General features: G+C 35.2%; 3 protein-coding genes across 6 annotated transcripts; 2 read left to right on the forward strand and 1 right to left on the reverse strand.

The window, feature by feature from the left end:
• The first annotated feature begins 391 nt into the window (after positions 1-391).
• Positions 392-6,111, forward strand: Oscillin (glucosamine-6-phosphate isomerase Oscillin). Of its 3 annotated transcripts, XM_089711563.1 has the most exons (7): positions 392-618; positions 2,560-2,663; positions 3,410-3,687; positions 4,003-4,185; positions 4,451-4,635; positions 4,903-5,076; positions 5,481-6,111. In XM_089711563.1, exons 3-7 carry the CDS (start codon positions 3,462-3,464, stop codon positions 5,547-5,549), a joined length of 837 nt encoding a protein of 278 aa, XP_089567689.1. In that variant the 5' UTR covers positions 392-618; positions 2,560-2,663; positions 3,410-3,461; the 3' UTR covers positions 5,550-6,111. The 3 variants fall into 3 exon arrangements, with proteins under 3 accessions (XP_089567689.1, XP_089567688.1, XP_089567690.1); XM_089711562.1 differs by lacking the exon at positions 2,560-2,663; XM_089711564.1 differs by lacking the exon at positions 2,560-2,663 and having other exon boundaries at positions 5,909-6,111.
• Positions 6,112-10,500: 4,389 nt separating this feature from the next.
• Positions 10,501-13,124, reverse strand: RfC4 (replication factor C subunit RfC4). The gene is made up of 4 exons (XM_089711326.1): positions 12,634-13,124; positions 12,327-12,548; positions 11,741-11,977; positions 10,501-11,351 (listed from the first exon to the last, which is right to left on the reverse strand). Exons 1-4 carry the CDS (start codon positions 12,997-12,999, stop codon positions 11,127-11,129), a joined length of 1,050 nt encoding a protein of 349 aa, XP_089567452.1. The 5' UTR covers positions 13,000-13,124; the 3' UTR covers positions 10,501-11,126.
• A 291-nt stretch (positions 13,125-13,415) lies between these two features.
• Vps2 (vacuolar protein sorting 2) lies at positions 13,416-16,784 on the forward strand. 2 transcript variants are annotated; one of them, XM_089711327.1, is made up of 6 exons: positions 13,416-13,668; positions 13,805-13,983; positions 14,329-14,541; positions 14,870-14,967; positions 15,146-15,243; positions 15,519-16,784. In XM_089711327.1, exons 2-6 carry the CDS (start codon positions 13,816-13,818, stop codon positions 15,620-15,622), a joined length of 681 nt encoding a protein of 226 aa, XP_089567453.1. In that variant the 5' UTR covers positions 13,416-13,668; positions 13,805-13,815; the 3' UTR covers positions 15,623-16,784. The 2 variants fall into 2 exon arrangements, with proteins under 2 accessions (XP_089567453.1, XP_089567454.1); XM_089711328.1 differs by having other exon boundaries at positions 13,808-13,983.
• The last annotated feature ends 4,198 nt before the right edge of the window (positions 16,785-20,982 follow it).

Here is a 20,982-nt window from a genome sequence, read left to right on the forward strand (position 1 = left end):
ATTTGTCAGTATATTAATAAAAATAGCCATATTTACCACAATATATACCTATTTAAAATTTATGGTACCTAAGTACAATAAAAAGCGAACGTAAGGTAACTAAATGTCTGTAGTACGGGTCGTCTGGTGGTATATGAATGAATTATCAACAGAATTACCTATGAACATAGCTTTGGCCACATTGCAAGGATATTAAACAATATTCAGCTCATACTATATAAAGAGTTATGATTAACTTACTAACTTAAGTTTACGACTAGGCTGATTATATTTGTCCAAAAATTAAGTACAGCTTGAAAATTATTTTTAAAATTCGCGGCGCTCCGACTTTCGTATGAAGTCAATGACAACGCAGTTCATACGCTAAAGTCTCCGATTGGTCGCTCGTAAATAAGTCAATGGGCATAATTGACTGTTGACGTGACAGTCCGTACGAGATATCATTCATATTCATATCTATTATTGCAATATAAACCGATGATAAAAAAGTAAATAAATAGGTGATCGGTTTGTTACTGTCAGGGTGAACTCGTTTTATAACGATTAGAGCACATTAGGGCGATAGTCCGTGTTCACACTACAGAGAGACAGCGCGACAACCGGCCGACTGCGAAAAAGGTTAGTGACCTCTTTTAAAGGTTAATCACTCGCTAAATAAAAGACATTAACAAACAACAAACAAACAAAAATACTTTATTGTGCACCAATAAATAAAAATTACAAAAGTAAATATATAAAATAAATAGACACAGTTGAGCACAACAGGCGGTCTTATCGCTAAGACAGCGATCTCTTCCAGACAACCTGGTGGTCAAGGAAAAACAGTGTAAGTATTAGTTTATGGGCAAGAGGTGCATTTATAGTTTAAAATACATAAATAAAATAGTATAAACACAGCGAACATATATACATCCATAATATACCTACATACATATACTTACATAAACCTACATACACATACATACATACATAAAAGTAGTATACGTAGATAAAATAATACAAATACAAAGTACATATATATACATCCCTATTATATACATACATATATACACATACATACATATATACATATATACATACACATAGAAATGAGCTACTTACTAGTTGAAAAACAGACACATACGGTGACAGCACCAATACAACAATATTTAACTTAAATGAAACAGGTAGATCAGAGTTCATGACTTGGACAGGTAAAATCGCTTCAGCAGTGTTTTGAATGTGAGTAGAGATTGAGCTTCTCTTATGTCTAATGGTAGATCATTCCATAGCCTGATGGCACGCACAGTAAAGGAAGAATTAAAAATATGATTTACATGCCCCGGTACGACCAGACGAGACTTATTTGAAGATCGAATTGGGTGTAAATTAGACACAAGGAACTCAAATCTCTCTTTTAAATATTGCGGTGTTTTCGGATCAAACAGAACACAGTACAGGAGGTGAAGGATATGAGTATTTCGGCGAAGTCGAATGGGAAGCCATTTGAGCTTAGAAAATCCAAAATCCAAACATTTTTTTAAATAAATAGTCTCTTAAAATTGATTCTTTGTATCTCTTCGTATATTATATTACTTTTATTTATTATAAAAAGGTATAGTTAGATGGTATACCGGAGTTTATTATTTTTATAAAGCTTCTTGGCATTCGCTTATAATAATTAAATATTAAGTAGTCAGTCTTTCAAAACATGATATTAATATATTATTTAGCTTAAAAACATTTCTTAATCTTTAGACTTTAGGGTGTCTTATTAGTACAATAATTATTTATGAAAATAGATTTTATGATTTTCATCTGAACTTACTAGTTGCTTGGCTTTACATAATATTATAGAATTTTTATATGGTAAAAATTACAAAATAAAATAAATACTTTTATTTTGTAATCTAAGGTAAGATGGATATCATCTAGCCCAGTAGTGTAGAGTTTAAATAGCAAAGTAAGATAATGTCATAATTATCCTTACCTTCTCCAAACTATCTTTACATAAAATCTTATCAAAACTGGTCCAACGATTTAGCACTCAGCAAAGTATAAACAAACAACGAATTTGTAATAAAAATTTATACTTGGTTAGTTTTGATTAATTTTTAAATGAAAATTTATGTTGCATGTTTTGATCTTTTGTAATAGGTAGATATGCATACTTAATTATAACGTGTTCATTACTATTATAGACCGGATTTTGTTATTTTTATACTATAGAACAAACTAGCATTTTGCCCGCGTAATCTAAAATTTTACAAATTAAATTAATTTAACAGGTATGTTATATGGTTATACTAAAATCTTCAAGAACCATGCTGTCATTTGGTGAAAACATTAAAAGGATCTTAATCGTAGGAAAACAGCACAGAGTAATAATAAGACCAACACGGAATACATAGCGCATAAGGGCGTACGAGCAAAGGAGGCTCTATGTAGAACCGCAAATACATAATTACAACCAATCAATTGTTGTTTAGCTGTAATAAAATTGCTTCATAAATAAAAATACTTTTAGATCAAATATTATCTTTATTTTATTGTTGTTATTTTATTTATATTATTATGTAGGTCGACGACTTGTTTATCTCCCCACTCAGCGAGTGGATTGCACTTCGCGTGCCGAGGCCCGCGGTCGCCCGCGCCGGTCATACGCACTGATATTGTTGACACTAGTACCACAGCAAAGATAATGCCACCCTCTGCTAATCTTAGAACAATATCATGGACCAATATACACAAGTCGAGTATATTGGTCCATGACAATATTCAAATATAAAATCACTAAGTAACTAATACATATTTTATGTCACTAAAGTAAACCAGTAACTAAACCAGTAAAAACCAGTAACTAAAGTACCTACTACCAGAATCAAAGAAATTTACTAAAGCGAAGCGGTCTTTGTATGTTTTATGGCTTTTATGGTTCCATATGCGAACAGTGAAATAATACCATTTCAAATTGTCTTCAGATTATTAGAGTTCAATGACCCGTGACCTATCAGAATCGACCCATTGTCCTTGATTCTTGAAATAGGTAGTAGGAAATTAACAATGACGGAGTCGAGAGCGAGTTTCATTCGAAAGTGAAGCTTTATTATTTTAAGTTTTAAGTTAACGTTAATCTTGATTCTGGACTTAGATATCATACATTACTGACATTAGATAACAATAATTTTTAAACCAGTTTAAATTACATACACATACATATATAGAACAATAATTCATAAAAGTCTTATAAGTATTCACCTTTTTTTCTTGTACACAGAAGGAGCTTATTAATGTTATGTGCGTACCTATGCGCGTACATTCTCCTGTAAAAATATTTTAATTTTTACAGGAGAATGTACGCGCCCATACTTTTGGGTTATTTTACACTACAAGAATTCTTTAAATTTATAGCCAATTTTACATTTTTCAGGAAGTTTCAGGCCGAAATCACTCTACCACAAATAGCGTAAAACACATCAGTCATGCGTCTGATAATCTTGGACGACGCGGCGACGGTGGCGGACTGGGCGGCGCGGCTCGTGCTGCAGCGCATCAAGGAGTTCGCGCCGGGCCCGGGCCGCCGCTTCGTGCTGGGCCTGCCCACGGGCGGCACGCCGCTCGGCATGTACCGCCGGCTCATCGACTTCCACCGCGAGGGCAAGGTCTCCTTCAAGTACGTCACTACGTTCAACATGGATGAGTATGTCGGTACGTATACTTATCGCTTCAATTTCTTGAACATAAACATACTTTAGGTCCTCTGATTTCATATAACTTTATAAAATAATGTTTTTTAAGTTAGATAATACTTAATAATTTAAAAACTTGTAAGGGAATTTTAATTAAATTGAGCCGACTAACAACAATTTTTTTAAGCTAATACATAACTACAACATTACGGTACAATACAACTCAGTTTTATTTGTCTAGGAATGAGTAATTATACCTTCTTCATGAAACTACTATATCTAACCTAAGACAAAACTACTGATGAAGAAATTAATAATTTGTGCACAATTTCAGGTCTTCCCCGTGACCACCCCGAGTCGTACCACTACTACATGTGGAACGAGTTCTTCAAGCACATCGACATCGACCCGGCGCACGCGCACGTGCTGGACGGCAACGCGCCCGACCTCGTCGCCGAGTGCCAGCGCTTCGAGAGCCTTATCAAGGAGGCTGGGGGCGTACATCTGTTTATCGGAGGTATTGTTATAGCATAAAATTTGTAGAATATTCGCTAATACGTCATACGTTTGTAATCGAGGATTACTTTGTCGAATTCCGAAGATCATACTTTAGTTACCTACACATAGATTAGCTAAACAAAACAAAGTTTAATCATAGTACTGCAAATTGAGTGCCTAATTCCTAGCCCAGTTTCTTTCATTTAAGTTTATATCATATCAAAATCAACAATATTAATACATGCAAAGCATGAGTAATAAATTGATATGTTTTCGCTTTGCAGGTATCGGCCCGGACGGTCACATCGCGTTCAACGAGCCGGGCTCATCCCTTGTGTCGCGCACGCGCGTCAAGACGCTGGCGGCCGACACGCTGGAAGCCAACAAGCGCTTCTTCGACAACGACATCGACAAGGTGCCCAAGCAGGCGCTCACCGTCGGCGTCGGCACCGTCATGGACGCCAAGGAGGTGGGTACTTAAGAGATACTTCGACACTATGTGAATAAGATATGGCCATTGAAAGACAAGTTACAACTGTATTTACTAATTTTAATGATTCCATAAGAAAATTTAAAATATAGAACAATAAACTAATTCAGTTTAGTCCATTGTCGACAGCAGTTTCTTTTAAAATAACTTTCATTACGCTGGGTTGACTTGAGAATTCAGAAATACATATATGGCACATTAAGTCACCTCCCCAAATGTCTATAAAATGTTCGTGTGCGGTGTCAGGTAATGATCCTGATCACGGGCGTGCACAAGGCGCTGGCGCTGTCGAAGGCGATCGAGGAGGGCGTGAACCACATGTGGACCGTGTCCGCCTTCCAGCAGCACCCGCAGGCGCTCTTCGTGTGCGACGAGCCCGCCACCAGTGAGCTGCGCGTCAAGACTGTCAAGTACTTCAAGGTGAGCCGCATTCTGTTACTGCGCTTGGGCTTGGCGAGAGGAAAAACCTGACCTTTTCATAATTTGGCCTATGTTTTTTAGCTTGCGAAATGGGATAGTAGTTATATAATTTTTTAAATGACCTCTTATATAAGCCCAAGTTATTTGGAACAAAAATGTATATATACAGTATGATAATTGATAAGCACGATAAAGTTGGTTTAAACTAAGTAAACCTAGTTCGATAAATTAATTATTAGATATTTTGTATGCCTGGGAGTAACTCGGTAGCTGGAGAGGAATGCATGGGGCACACTCACACCTCTTCACGCTTGGAAATTTTGTCGATTGCACCCGTTTGCATGTAAAATGAAAATGTAAATGGCGAGTGTAGTGGTGTGACTGTGATTGTGTGTGTGGCGCAGGCGCTGAGCGACGAGCACCTCAAGCTGATCGACGGCGTGCCCGTGTCCGTGCAGCGCGTCATGCACTGACGGCGGCCGGTATTACTTGCTGTGGCGGCCGGCACTCAACTGCCGCGCGACGAACGCACTTCACGACCTGATGCTGCAGCAAATACTAATGCGCACTGACTTATATACACACGTTCCAATGCATTCCAAATTTCAGACGTCACACTGTTTTAAATGATACTATAATTATAGCTATGTAATAAAAAATACTATAGGTGCTCTCATATCAGATATTTTACACATTTAAAAATGAACTTAGAGCTTATGTAGAATTAATTATAAAATCGTTACTGTATAGCGTATAACATAATATATTATAGTTATAAAGTTAATTTTATTGTTAAAAAGTCAGAAATCTCTATGTAAAATGGGTGTTACAGAGCCTGATGGGAGAGCACAATAAGCTGATAGAGGGCACGCGGTGATGGCCCCGCGGTGTGCACCAGCAGTTACCTTCGTGTCTCTCATAGTGTATATGCTCAATGTATTGCTCGTATATTATGACTATATAATATTAAGGATAACATAAATTTACTTATAATGGTTTCCGTGATTTTTTATAAATAAAAATATTTTTATAGTATTGTTGTTGTTTCAATATTCCTCCTACCTCGTGTAATACACAAACCTACCTATTGAATACAAATAACAAAACTACATACATATTTTTAAAACATATTGCTAGCCTTTGCAAGCATATTGCATATGCATACGGTCTATTACTACTGCTCACAAAACCTTATCTATCTCAGTAAAAGAAGTGACTCAATTGGATTAGCTTTTGACTTTTGTCAAGATATTTTCAAACATTACATACGAACAAAACCTACTCGAGTTAATATATATTACTCGAGATTATTTATATCTGCGCTATATACATATCTATATCACACCTATATGCTAAGCCTATTATCACAGATTAGAGAATAGTTACTTCGTAACTATTATGGTTCACTGTCTTCTGATAACATTTGTAATTAAAACTTTACTAGCCATCATCTAGCCATACGTTTGATGTCATAATGATCATTATCGACTTTAAAATTCGATATTCATAAACTCCTTTTATTATTTTATTCCTAAACATAAAAAAACGTAATAATATTATCTCTCATATTCAGAAAGTAAAGTAAAGAAGAAAACCTTTACAAATGTGTGCCAAAAGCACGTCAAAATTCTTTTTAACTAAAAAGCATTTGACGATAATAATAAAAGTTATAAATAAAAATAATAAATATACTTAATAACGCAAATAAAAATACTATCAAGTTGTAAAACTTACATAACTAGTTAATTTTTTTTTAGTGGTAAGTAGGTAGCTAATCGCCCTAAAGTCACCGTTTCGTAAAGTTTTCCACAAACAAAAGCTAAGCCAATTCAATTTCCACTTTCACTCTAATGGTATATTTTTAGCCTTTTGAAATTCGCGTCCCGTACGTGAATTTACAAAGGTATAAGTATCTGTTTAAGTACAAAAATTTACCGAAATCGCGTAGACTTTGTTCGATAAATAATTATTCATTCTAACATTGTAGCAACAAATGCTATTCAATTTGTTACCAATATTAATCAATAGGCGGTAAGACTCTACTCGACTAGGTTTTGTTCGTACCTACCTAAGTAACTATGTAATGTTTGAAAATATCTCGACAAAAGCTATTCAATTTGAGTCACTTTTTTACTGAGATAGATTAGGTTTTGTCGAGCAGTAGCAGTAGACCGTATGCATATGCAATATGCTTGCAAAGGCTAGCAATATGTTTTAAAAATATGTAGTTTTGTTATTTGTATTCAATATGTAGGTTTGTGTATTACACGAGGTATAGGTTAGGTCGAGTAATAGATCTCAGAAGCTCATCTACTAGAGTCCGACTCGTGGTCGTGACTCAAAAAGTCTCCGTAATCGAACTCTGTGATGAAATTTCGATGACTTTTATGACACCTATAAAGTGTTAAGTGTCTGTTAAAAAATATGACCTACGGGAAGTGCCTGAGAGTACTGACATCTTTTTTTAACTGCAGGTATATTCTAAAACATATGTGAAAATCATTAATGAGAAAATATGTGAAGTACTGTTTTTATGAACCTTGATCATTTGATATATGGAAATTGGCCTATTGACCAAGCTAGAGTGTAGTGTCGTACGCGGTACGATGGTAGCACAATTTATAGGTACTAACACTATCCAATCCTCCACATTTCATCCGTCAGAAAAAGGTGAGGTCTAGCGGCCTTGCTTCTCTTGTTCTATCTCATATCTCAGATATGAGATCAGTGATATGAGATGAATCAGTGTAAAGATGGACTTTTACTGGAAACTATATTATAGTGTAAAGCACTATAAGTAATACCACAGACTAATAATAATATACTACGTGTAATACCTACTTGCTCTGTGGTATAAAGCGCCGACTCAGCTGTACGACCTGTATTAATTTATTATACTACTTTTTGTATACGACTTGCCCAATTCCCAAACACTATAAAAAAATGTAGTGTAAAATTTTTTCGTTACGAGTGACATTTTTCCGTTACGCGCCATCTTTTTCTTATCCCTACCACGCGTGATTCGACGTATTTCTGTAAAGTTGCCTAAAGTAAATTATTTTTTGAAAAATAAGGTCATAAAGAAGTTTCACTTACATTTTTTCCTCGATAAATGTTCTATCTGACACTGTAAAAAATTTTCAAATAGGACACGTAGTTCTTGAGATTAGCGCGTTTAACAATTATAACAAATAAACTAAATATAATATTTTTGTGCTAAGCTGTAATAAGCTTTATAATATTTTTGTGTCTGGATCTTGTCCGGAGGCCCTAGAAAGTGCTCTAAGTTTATTGTTTTTTTCATCATAACGAGAGCGAAGCAGCCAGCGAGATTTTTTATGAATATGGAAAGTAAGAGTTATGTACATATTTTAACATAAATAAATTAAAGACCAGAAATGCAAAAATATCATTTATTTACATAGGTGGTACAGCGAATACATTGAATCAAATCAGCTCTCATACACAACACTTATTATATACATAAAAAAGCCTTAATTATAAAATAACATGTTCAACACCAATAAACACATCTAACTATAATTTTGGTGTTTACTTAATTAGTCTGAGTCTCTACTGTCTGTGCTACTGTATTTGAATTTATTTTACCCTTGGTTAATGATTGATTTTATTATAAAACTAGCTTCCGCCCGCGACTCCGTCCGCGCGGATGTGGGTCTTCGCGTGGATGGTTTATTTCTCCATTTTGAGTAACTCTGACAATAACATCTTATAAATATCTATTGGACCCAAATACGGCTAGGCCTATTATAATACCCAACGTGTGTTCGCGGTTCTACAGAACAACGTGTATGGATAAAACTGAAAAATTAAGATTATTTTTTTTCTACGTATTTTTCCAGGATAAAAAGTATCCTATTTTACGCCCAGGATAATAAGGTATAATTATACCAAGTTTCATCGAAATCGAACCGTTTGTTTTCACGTGATGTCTTCACATACAGACAGACAAAAATTTTTTTATTCACATATTTGGGTTTGGTATCGATCCAGTAACACCCCCTGCTATTTATTTTTTCAATATTTTCAATGTACAGAATTGACCCTTCTATAGATTTATTATATGTATAGATTAGCTAACCTGTGGCAATTAGCTGTTCAATAGTTTTTCTCTTTTATCTAACAGCTAGCTCAATGATATTGATCTATGTTATGACTTATAATGCCTCATTCATTTTTACTTCAACTTTCTGCTACTTGGCTATGGGCATTGTGAACTTGGCACGCAAATAAAAAAGAACACATTTGTGTTCATTTGAAAGATTTAGATATGATGTAGTAACTAAGTAGTGAAACGTTTTGTTTGTAGTGTAAAAAAATTATAGGCATTACTGCCTATAATTTTTTTTTTTTGGCTTATAATTTTTTTTTTATTGTTTCTAGTAGATATAAAATAGTGCAATTCTTTTTGTTTGATGTTGAATAGAAAAAAAAAATATATTTTTCAGAGAGAATACAATTACTACAAAGTATAAACGTTAAAAATGACTGATAAATGGTCCAAGATGTATGTATTGGAAAAAAAATCATTTATAGTTATATAGCAAAAATTTTTTGCTGTCTTCTTTCTGAATTTTTTCTGTTCATTCAAGATTAAAAATGACTGATAAATGGTTCAAGAGGTTCGTAGTGGAAAAATATTTGTATGTATAAGGAATAAAAATGCACTACAATCAACTAACTACAAAGAAACTATGGGAAAAAAATGTTATTTGCAATTTCGGGGGACGACTTTTTTGCGAAATATTTCATGCCCTAGAATCTGATTATAGCCGGAAATGCTGATTTCAGAAGTACGAAAAAAATATGACTTATTAAGTTTTAAGTAATTATATTTATATATTATTATTTGCCACTTCATAATTGGTTTCTTGATTGAAAAACATTTTTCGTATAGTTTTCCCACTATAAAGGTTTTTTTACACGCCGTTTTTGGAGTTCATGGTCGAAGCTTTAATATATTTCAATAAACCGATTAATTTACTAGTTCTTGGCTGCAAAAATACACAAATTTACATTAAAAAACAATCCACTTATACGCATATTTTTGTAGTTTTCGAAATAGTTCCGTGTGATTTTTGTTTTAAATGCGTGGTATTTTTTATTTTGTTTGTGTCTACATTAAGTAAGTGTATAATATTTTAATTTAAATGTTTTAAATTTGACATTATTAAAAAAAGTGAATTATTCAGCTTTATATATAATGTATTAATCATTATAATATTTGACTAGAATATCAAACATAATTGTAGCGGTTGTATATTATGATCTTAATTAATGTAATTTTTTTTTTCTTTTTGTATTAATGAATAAATTGTATTGTAAATTTGACCTCCCTATCGCATTGGGTAAACTGTAATGGTAGGAATGGTTTTGTATAAATAAATAAATAAATAAATTTAAGAATTACAATAAAATTTTAGTAAACATGTGTATTTTTTTAACAACGAATTATGTATTTAAAATTGCTCTAAATATGGCTTCCAAATGAACTCGCGCCACAGTAGTACAATAAACATTATCGTAATACCGTGCTCGCGCTCAGTAACGGCCGGTACTACCTATATTACTTGCTCTGTGGCATGTCTGTGGCCGGTACGCGTTGAACGGGAGTAACGCTCTTAAGTCTGTTGCCAAGTTCACATAGCTTTGGCACTGATGTTTCTTTCTGAATGTTAGAAAATTAATTTATTAAATTTAACTTAGATATTACACAATAATAATTCATCTGTTGTTTACAGACAAAGGTCAACAATGTCTAGATTTTAACATAAAAAATTACAATCTACTTATTCTGTTTATGGATACAATACAAAGTTAACATCTAACATATCCTGCACCCAATTCATTTACAACTTGTATCACACAACCAACATTGGCATAATACTAGATATTTTACGGCAATCTCTTATATTATAACATTTTCTAAAATTCCAACAGTTTAACAATCTCCCAGAAGAACGATTGACACTATCTCCACACATTTCCACCATCACCACACTTGTCCACTACCCCACACTACACCACTATCACAGTTCCTGGGCGCCAGTAACTGCGCGACACATCCTAGCGAGCATTGCTGCGAGCTGCAGCGGCGAGCCGAGCCCGTCGGCCGCGCGCATGTGCGTGAGTCCCACCTCGCGGATCAGCGCCAGCCGCACCTCCTCGCTCGCGTCCAGCGTCTTGCTCACGCGGAACGTGTTGCTCACTATGTCCTCCGCCGCGTACCCCAGCTTCACCAGCTTCGCTATCACCTGTGGAGTGATACATTTGCATTTAGTTTATGTTTATGTATGGTAAAAGGCACAGATAATTACAAAATGTTTACTATACACAAACTAAAATTAAAATATATATTATTTAGTAAAAAAAAAATCATTCAGATTTCAGAAACTTGTTATGTCATAAAAATCCTAATGCTAATTAATATTAAAAATACTAAGTTTGTAAGGATGGGCATATGAATGTTTGTTTCTCATTGACAAAAAAATTCTAGACAGATTAAGATACAAATTTACAGTAGTAGTTTAAGTATACATTAGAAAACACATGAGCTGTAGAAATATTTGATTATACTCGAGGTTTATAATTAAATGTTGTGAAAAAACTTAAAATAAATCCAATTATTCCCCATTAACATTACCTTATAAGCTCCATGTATATCTCCTTTGATACAAGACTCCAGCATCCCCCTGACCAGCATGGGGTGGGGCTCGTCACAAACTTTGAACACATTGTCGGGGCTGATGTGGCCGAAGCCTTGTGCGGTGGACTGCAGGTTGTTAAGCGCTGAGCGCAGGTCACCCTGCGCTGTGAACACTACTGCATTCACTCCTTCTTCCGTATAAGACAAATCTTCCTTCTTGCACACCTCAATAACCTGTAATACAAAGTTTAAGTTGTGAAATAATATAATCATTTAATTAGCAAATAATTCATACATATCATACATTCACATAATATAAACTTTAATATCTGTACATAGTTTAAACACCCTAAAACATGGTTTTTACATTTAATTTAAATTTTTATTTTTATGACAATAAATTGCTAATTTATTTAAGAAATAAAGTGCATGTGATAACATAATTAATTAAGTAATTTTTTATCTAGCTACTACTTAATAGAGTTCCAGAATTAACTGCATCTGTTAGATTCTGGAAAGATTCTAAAAAGATTTAATACTTTATTCAACAAACAAATTATTTAAAATCAGACTTAAAACAAACCTTAGCTAATATCTGTGCATCAGTAAGTCTAGAATATCTGAGCACAGCACAGCGGGACTGGATAGGCTCAATGATCTTCTCACTGTTGTTAGCCGCCAGAGCAAACCTTGTGGTGCTCGAGTACAGCTCCATAGTCCTGCGGAGAGCTTGCTGGGCTCCGTCCGTCATGCTGTCTGCTTCATCCAGGATAACAATCTTATGCCTGCCTGCCGGTAGTGTCACCTAAAACACGAAAAACATGCATTTTACCATTCATTGACTTTATGCTTATTAAACAAGATTTTTTGCTATTAACTTCATAACATACCTTTTGTTGCGCAAACATTTTAATTTTATTACGGACAACATCTATACCACGATCGTTTGAGGCATTGAGTTCCAAAACTGCATCTTTAAACGAGGAACCGAGAAGAGCTCGAGCCAAACACAAAATAGTGGTTGTTTTTCCGACACCCGGTGGGCCAGCGATTATGATGTTAGGTGCATTGCCAGCTTTTGCAAACACAGCTAATCGAGATACGGTGTCTTCGTTTCCAACTATGTCAGTAAATGTTTGTGGACGATACTTCTCTATCCACGGTAAATGTGCTGTCTTACTGGACGTCGTCGAAGGTTTGGGAGGCGCAGGTCCTGCTTCGTCCACTTCCATAATAGTAACATCATCATCACTCATTTTGCAATAAATTTGATAAATAAACTTAATCGAGATTTCTCACAATTTCCTGCTGAAAGAATTATTCAAAAAGTTCAAAAACAGTTTATGACATTTAGAATCCCGCGTCCTGGTTAAAAATGTTAAATGACATTATGAATTGACATCAGTCAATTGACATATTTCTTTTTTAAGATTTTTTTCGTCCCAGTAGCATTGGTATTGTGGTGGAATATTTTTCAAGTAATTCTACTATATAACGTTTTTTTTTACGAAAAAAGATATGTAAAAAATAAATTTGTAGCGTAAAATTCAATTAAGTATCGTCTTGAAGGCAAACCTACAACGATAATAATTATTGAGAGCAAAAATGCGACCAAAAGACTTCCTCTCAAATTTGACAAAAAAATGAGTTAGAACTTTGACGTCATCCGTCATTGTAATTTGTAAATTGTATGTTGTAATTTGTAAACATGTTTAATGTTTCATTGTGTTGATTAATATTTTTTAATTATTTTAATGCAAAACTCCTTTAATATTTTCATCTTTTAGTTTTATTCTATTGCAGCGATCAAATTCAAAGGTTAAGCTATATGACGAAGCTGAATATTATTCCTATACTACTTTTTTGATTGATGAATCATCACTCAATATATACAATTAAATATTAACTTTATTATCCATCATCAGGTAAGACCTTTTTAATATTAATGTTACATCAACCAAACAGTTGAAAATAATTATGAAACGAACTAAACAAGCACTACGAAAAGAACAAGCAGCTTACTGGACCTATAGACATGACGTTTTCATTTGAATGTATTAGAAGCAAGTAGAATGGAGTGGCTGTTCGGACACCGCATGACGCCCGAGGAGATGCTGCGCAAGAACCAGCGCGCGCTGAACAAGGCCATGCGCGACCTCGACCGCGAGCGCCTCAAGATGGAGCAGCAGGAGAAGAAGGTCATTGCCGACATCAAGAAACTGGCCAAGGACGGACAGATGGTATGTTGCACTAACTTTTCAATAATTAACTGTTTCTTGTGGCACTTTCAGACAAAATAGGAACTTCTTGAAGGAAAATTATACAAATGTCTATTGTGTTGTGTGTAAAGGGAATGGTGATTATAGATTAAGCGATTTTACATTGTGCAAATATCATTTACATTGTCTTCTTTGTGCTTCTTGCACTAATATTTTGCATGAAACATAAAAATAAATCTTATTCATAATTCCTTCTTTTACTTAACTCTATTTTGGTGGTGTTTTCCTTTCATTCCAGTGACTTTAAGGATTGATATAATATAATACATTTTTGTAAAATTTATAAGTCCAAAGCACTAATTGCAGGATGCTGTGAAAATAATGGCCAAGGACCTGGTTCGCACGCGTCGCTATGTGCGCAAGTTCATGATAATGAAGGCCAACATCCAGGCGGTGTCGCTCAAGATCCAAACGCTCAAGTCTCAGAGCAGCATGGCGCAGGCGATGCGCGGCGTCACGCGCGCCATGGCCTCCATGAACCGCCAGCTCAATGTGCCGCAGATACAGAAGATATTGCAGGTTCGTCTTAGCTTTCTTGTTCTTTGTTAGTTTAACAAATATTTAGGAAATATAAGAGTTAAGATCATAGAATTTAGAAATTGTGTTTAGGGCCGATTTTTAAATGCTTGGTTAACTTATCTTAACTTATCCATCCAATAAAGTATTACACGATAATATTAAAATGTCAAGTAAACTGTCAAATATGGGCAATTAGAATACTAGTAATTTCATACATTATTCTACTAATAAGTTTTAACCAAGGATTGAAAAATCAGCCCTTACAAGAACACTCATCAGGCAAATATTACTACTAATTCAATAAGATAAATGAAAACTTGTCTTTTAGGAATTTGAGAAACAATCAGAAATAATGGACATGAAGGAGGAGATGATGAATGACTCAATTGATGAAGCAATGGAGGGTGATGATGATGAAGAGGAAAGGTATATTGTGCTTCATTTTCTATCTTTTTAATCATATAATTTTGTTTGACTTATTGTTGGGAGTCAGTATTGCAACAAATAACACCTTTAATATCCATTTATAATTAATTTACTTAAAATGGAAAAGCAATAGACCTTCTTAATTTATCTTCTCTTATCAAATTATCTATTTCTACAGTGATGCTGTTGTATCTCAAATTCTGGATGAGTTGGGATTGCAGCTCACCGACACACTGTCAGGTCTGCCTCAAGCCACTGGATCTCTTGCTGTCTCAGGTAAATAATAGTAATATACTGGCATTTCTCCGCAACTCGACGTCAAGCGCCTATTTTGCGTGAAAAATAAAATAAAATGCTGTCTTAGGTAATTTAAAAGAGAAAATAATAAATAGACTAATATTTCACATTTGTCCAACCAGAACATTAATATCTATGATCGAAACTGTAATTTCTTTAGTTAGAAATATTTCTAAGCGATTGTGCGAATGTATAATAGTAAAATCATTATGTGTATAGAAACTCGTTACAACAATGCATTGTGTTGGTTGCAGCGAAAACGCCGGCGAGTCCGACGGCGGCGACGGCCAACGGCGCGCCGCTCAGCGACGCGGACGCCGAGCTGCAGGCGCGCCTCGACAACCTGCGCCGCGAGTGAGCCGCCTGCCGCCTGCCGCCCGGCGACGGCCAACGGCGCGCCGCTCAGCGACGCGGACGCCGAGCTGCAGGCGCGCCTCGACAACCTGCGCCGCGAGTGAGCCGCCTGCCGCCTGCCGCCCGGCGACGGCCAACGGCGCGCCGCTCAGCGACGCGGACGCCGAGCTGCAGGCGCGCCTCGACAACCTGCGCCGCGAGTGAGCCGCCTGCCGCCTGCCGCCCGGCGACGGCCAACGGCGCGCCGCTCAGCGACGCGGACGCCGAGCTGCAGGCGCGCCTCGACAACCTGCGCCGCGAGTGAGCCGCCTGCCGCCTGCCGCCCGGCGACGGCCAACGGCGCGCCGCTCAGCGACGCGGACGCCGAGCTGCAGGCGCGCCTCGACAACCTGCGCCGCGAGTGAGCCGCCTGCCGCCTGCCGCCCGGCGACGGCCAACGGCGCGCCGCTCAGCGACGCGGACGCCGAGCTGCAGGCGCGCCTCGACAACCTGCGCCGCGAGTGAACCGTCCCGCGTACCCGTACTCACACACACGCATACGCATACACCATATGCGTATATATACACGTGAGCCACCGCTTACGGATGTTCCCCCCCCCCGTCCCACACACACACACACACACACACACGCGCGCGCGCGCGCGCAATGCCGAATGCGCATGCACCTACACCTACACAGTCCCCGCCACATACACACCTGATGACACAGGTCCATGGTACTCACCTCTCTCGCAATCTATAAATTGCCTGTTGAGTAAAAAATAATATGATAATCAAAAGGGAGGGTGCATGAATAAAATAAACATACTCCCATTTGTTCCCTCACAGTGATTGTGCGATCTGTTAAGACATACAATATATTTATGCTTTGCTAATAATATAATAAATAAATATATAATGCTTAAATACAATGTAGAAATTGCTCAAGCAAAAACAACATCGCAATCTATTGAGTGAACAAGCCTATGTAATATGTACCTACCTAACATCTTTGTAAATCTACATTCTGCAAATAAAGAAATTTGAATTTTGAATTTGAAGTAAAACAATAATTTTTGTCAAGAATCTAACTTCTGACAGTATCAATTTAAATAAATATATGAGATTGTACCACAGATTAATACAACCTGTCACTGTACAATAATAATTTATACAATATGATTACAGTCAGAAGCATAAATATATTACTATTTGCAGATTAGCAAAAATATCTGTCATAAGAACGGGTTCAATAATATCTGTCTGCCCGTATACAGCAAAAATATCTGACATTAGTAGGCAGCATAATAAAGTGGCATCAAAATGATATGACGAAAATGTAGAGCAAATAATTGTGACAACCTCTCGAAGCATAAATATGTGACGTCACCTAGGAGGCAATAATATCTGACACAATTTTATATTTCTGTATTGTAAAATATAATTGATTCCTCACAAAAAGCATAAATATGTGACACTAGCTTTCCGCCCACGGCTTCGCCTGCGTTTTCACAGAAATACCGCATAGTTCCCGTTCTCGTGGGAATTTTGGGCTAAAACCTATCCTATGTGTTAACCCAAGTTACCCTTTATATGTCTGCTAAATTTCATTGTAATCGGTTCAGTAGTATTTGCGTGAAAGAGTAACAAACACACACATACACATCTTCACAAACTTTTGCATTTATAATACTAGATTAGTAGGATAGGAAGTAGGATTATAGTAGGACTAGTAGGATAAGATAGGATAGGATTTTAAAAAGGCCAAACGTTTTTTTATTGAATTAGTGTTTTGTATTTTGCTGGGGTAAGAATATGAACAAAAGACACATTCTATTTTGTAAATATTTTTTATTTAAATGAAATTACGATAATATGATAATTTGCCATAATTTTTGATACTCAATAAAATAATAGCAATATTATAGGTAAATGCAAATGAATAACGGAGCAATCGTGTCAAACGCCGCTAACGTCAAATATAAAAAAAAAACAATTTCTAAATAATACACGAAGGTTACACTGAACCTTCAAATAAAATAGATCTACCCAAGTGGGTATTCATATAAGTATATGAATACTTTAATTTTGTCATGATATGATATCCTTCTAATATTATAAATGCGAAAGTTCGTATCATGTAAGGATGTTTGTTACTCTTTCACACAAATAAAAGACAAAACAATGGAATTTGGCAAACACATAGAAGGTAACTTGGATTAACGCTTATGAGAGCTTTTATCCTGGAAATCCCACAGGAACGGAAACTATGCGTGTTTTTCTTTGAAAACGCGGGCGAAGCCGCGGGTGTTAAGCTAGTAGGATATAATATCTAGACATACAATATGTAGTATACAACGACGGCACATATTAATTAATATGGTAATCATGTTTTAAAACAACGTAGTTAAAATAAAATTTATTTATTTTATATTAATTCAATATTAAATTGAAAATAAAATTGTGTCAGATATTATTGCTTCCTAGTTGATGTCACATATTTATGTTTTGTGTGAGGAATCGAAGCAAAATACAGAAATATGAAATTGTGTCAGATATTATTGCTTCCTAGTTGATGTCACATATTTATGCTTTTTGTTAGGAGCCGATGCAAAATACAGAAATATGAAATTGTGTCAGATATTATTGCCACCTAGTTGGTGTCACATATTTATGCTTCGTGTGAGGAATCGATGCAAAATACAGAAATATGAAATTGTGTCAGATATTATTGCCACCTAGTTGGTGTCACATATTTATGCTTTGTGTGAGGAATCGATGCAAAATATGAAATTGTGTCAGATATTATTGCTTCGTAGTTGATGTCACATATTTATGCTTTTTGTGAGGAATCGATGCAAAATACAGAAATATGAAATTGTGTCAGATATTATTGCCACCTAGGTGATGTCACATATGTATGCCATGAACGGGAACTATGCGGTATTTCTGTGAAAACGCAGGCGAAGCCGCGGGCGGAAAGCTAGTGTCACATATTTATGCTTTTTGTGAGGAATCAATTATATTTTACAATACAGAAATATAAAATTGTGTCAGATATTATTGCCTCCTAGGTGACGTCACATATTTATGCTTCGAGAGGTTGTCACAATTATTTGCTCTACATTTTCGTCATATAATTTTGATGCCACTTTATTATGCTGCCTAATAATGTCAGATATTTTTGCTGTATACGGGCAGACATATATTATTGAATTTGTTCTAGTGACAGATATTTTTGCACATCGCCCCCTAGGCATATATTATTGCTCGTGACTGTACAATAAAGTAAACTTTTACCCACACTATTATGTAATGATATATTTTAACTGGCCACTGAGAGTCCGCCGAAAGGACATGTAAGTGGTCATGTTGTTTTACTGATATTTTCTGCGTTGAGCTTATGTAGTCTTACATTTGTAATATTATGTACGAATAATGATAAAAAATTATTACTTTGTTAAGTTTGTAAATACTTATAAAATATATAACATTTTTAAGTATATTGGTTTTTATTTTCTTCCTTATCAATTAAAAGAAAATTTAAACCTCCAGAAGTATTGGTTAATAACAATAAAACACGACGATATATTTATTATTTTATATTGTACATAATAACATCGATATAAAACCAAAAACATCTAATAGGATAACATTAAAATATTAAATAGTACTGTACAGCCCGTACATAGTATTAAATAAATACTTAAAAATAATATTTTCTACAATAAATCGAAGTGGTCTAAGCTACGCTCGACGACTTAATTATAATAATATAATAAAGATACCGCATTTACACATTCGTACGAATAAGGAAAACGAACACGCCTGTGTAAATAGTGCACTCGCTATTCGTCTTGCACCTCGGGTATAGACTCCGGAGCAAATAAAAGAGCACATAAATTAGCGAACATGAACTTACAACTACTTACGAATGTGTGAACTACCAGTTCGCGACGACATTCGTACACGAATATTCCGTGTGACGAACGAATGGAAACACGAATGTGTAAATGCGCTGTAAGACACTGCCACCGGGAAGTATGTCACGTGCTATGAAGATATAATATGTACATGTACATACATAATATGTATGTGCTTATGCTGAAAATAATGTTCTTGAATACATTTACAAGTTGTATGATTGTATTTCAAATGTAATTTCTCTTTAAACAAAATTTGTAAGTAATAATACTGGGAAAAGAGGAAACTAAAATTTTTTAAAGTAATAGATACAATACAAAATTAATCCCAAAATAAGGATCTCATGCATAACCACACAAATGTTACGAGACTAAATATAACCGTAGAACATTACAAATTACAGCATTTATAAATGGCAAATGATGGGAAGACGTGTTCGTCACCAAAATCTAAGGGTCCATCAAGTTCCCACAATCTTTTTAAGCGTTTGCTTTGTTTTCAGCGAAAGATGATCTTTTAAAGATTTCCATAGCACGTAATTTTAATCGATAGTCTAATAAAACTGAAATAACCCTTTACGATAGTCAAGTATTAGTTATCATAATATAGTAAATAATATTATCACAAAATACATTAAATCGATTAATAGCAAATCTTGTCAATAAGATATGTATTACTTGCCTGGCTCTTACTCTACAAGTTTACTAAAATATATAAGTAGACCAATGTATTGTTAAGTGCAGAGATTTAAGTATAGATATTATATAATGATTAATGACTAATTAATATTGTATTACATATATAAGAAGCTTATAAACTCCGCGGAATACAGTACAGTAGACCGTATATTTATAATGTGTCATGGCATAGGTACATTAAAAAGATCTGATGATGGTTGGAGCGAGTATTCTCTAACCAACAACATATAAATAATTTAAACGCTTATCAAAACATTACAAAATAATCCCCAACAACAAACGGACCACTAAAAATGATTATATTACTTATTACTAGACATCGGATTATATGCACTAACAAAATGCCAAAATATGCATGCAAATATGCACTAAAAAAGGCCGAAATATGCACTAAAAACGACTGATATGCCTAAAATATGCACAATACAAAATCAAAAAACCTTTATTATTTTATATATTTAAATCAAAGATTGTACAAATACAGTGAAATTTTCATGAAATTTAGTATAGTTTTTGTGCCAATATACCATTAGGCATTTTTACCTAATTTTCGAGCGCAAATTTGTGACGTTTGTCACGGGCGCGAGCCCAGTGTTGCCACCTTAGACCTTTCCGGGCTAAATCTAGCCCTTTTTTGGAATTCAACCCATGTTTTAAGTTTTAGGGTAATCTAGCCCTATTTTGAATAGCTCAAAATTTACTTAAAATGGAGCCCATTTTGTAATTTTTCGCCATTTTACCATGCCAAAATAGGGTTTGTTTA

Source organism: Colias philodice, chromosome 26, assembly GCF_061535455.1.
Source record: "Colias philodice isolate Cphi_HAF_F1 chromosome 26, ilColPhil1 Martin Lab GWU primary, whole genome shotgun sequence".
Lineage (NCBI taxonomy): Eukaryota > Metazoa > Arthropoda > Insecta > Lepidoptera > Pieridae > Colias > Colias philodice.

Excerpts from the sequence above, each read along its gene's own strand:
- RfC4 (XM_089711326.1), bottom strand. The coding sequence starts at position 12,999 with ATGAGTGATGATGATGTTACTATTATGGAAGTGGACGAAGCAGGACCT. Across the intron at positions 12,549-12,633 it reads AAATGTTTGCGCAACAAAAG|GTGACACTACCGGCAGGCAG; the intron begins GTATGTTATGAA and ends TTCGTGTTTTAG. Across the intron at positions 11,978-12,326 it reads ATGCACAGATATTAGCTAAG|GTTATTGAGGTGTGCAAGAA; the intron begins GTTTGTTTTAAG and ends TTTGTATTACAG.
- Oscillin (XM_089711563.1), top strand. The coding sequence starts at position 3,462 with ATGCGTCTGATAATCTTGGACGACGCGGCGACGGTGGCGGACTGGGCG. Across the intron at positions 4,636-4,902 it reads CCGTCATGGACGCCAAGGAG|GTAATGATCCTGATCACGGG; the intron begins GTGGGTACTTAA and ends GTGCGGTGTCAG. Across the intron at positions 5,077-5,480 it reads AGACTGTCAAGTACTTCAAG|GCGCTGAGCGACGAGCACCT; the intron begins GTGAGCCGCATT and ends TGTGTGGCGCAG.
- Vps2 (XM_089711327.1), top strand. The coding sequence starts at position 13,816 with ATGGAGTGGCTGTTCGGACACCGCATGACGCCCGAGGAGATGCTGCGC. Across the intron at positions 14,542-14,869 it reads AGATACAGAAGATATTGCAG|GAATTTGAGAAACAATCAGA; the intron begins GTTCGTCTTAGC and ends CTTGTCTTTTAG. Across the intron at positions 14,968-15,145 it reads GATGATGATGAAGAGGAAAG|TGATGCTGTTGTATCTCAAA; the intron begins GTATATTGTGCT and ends CTATTTCTACAG.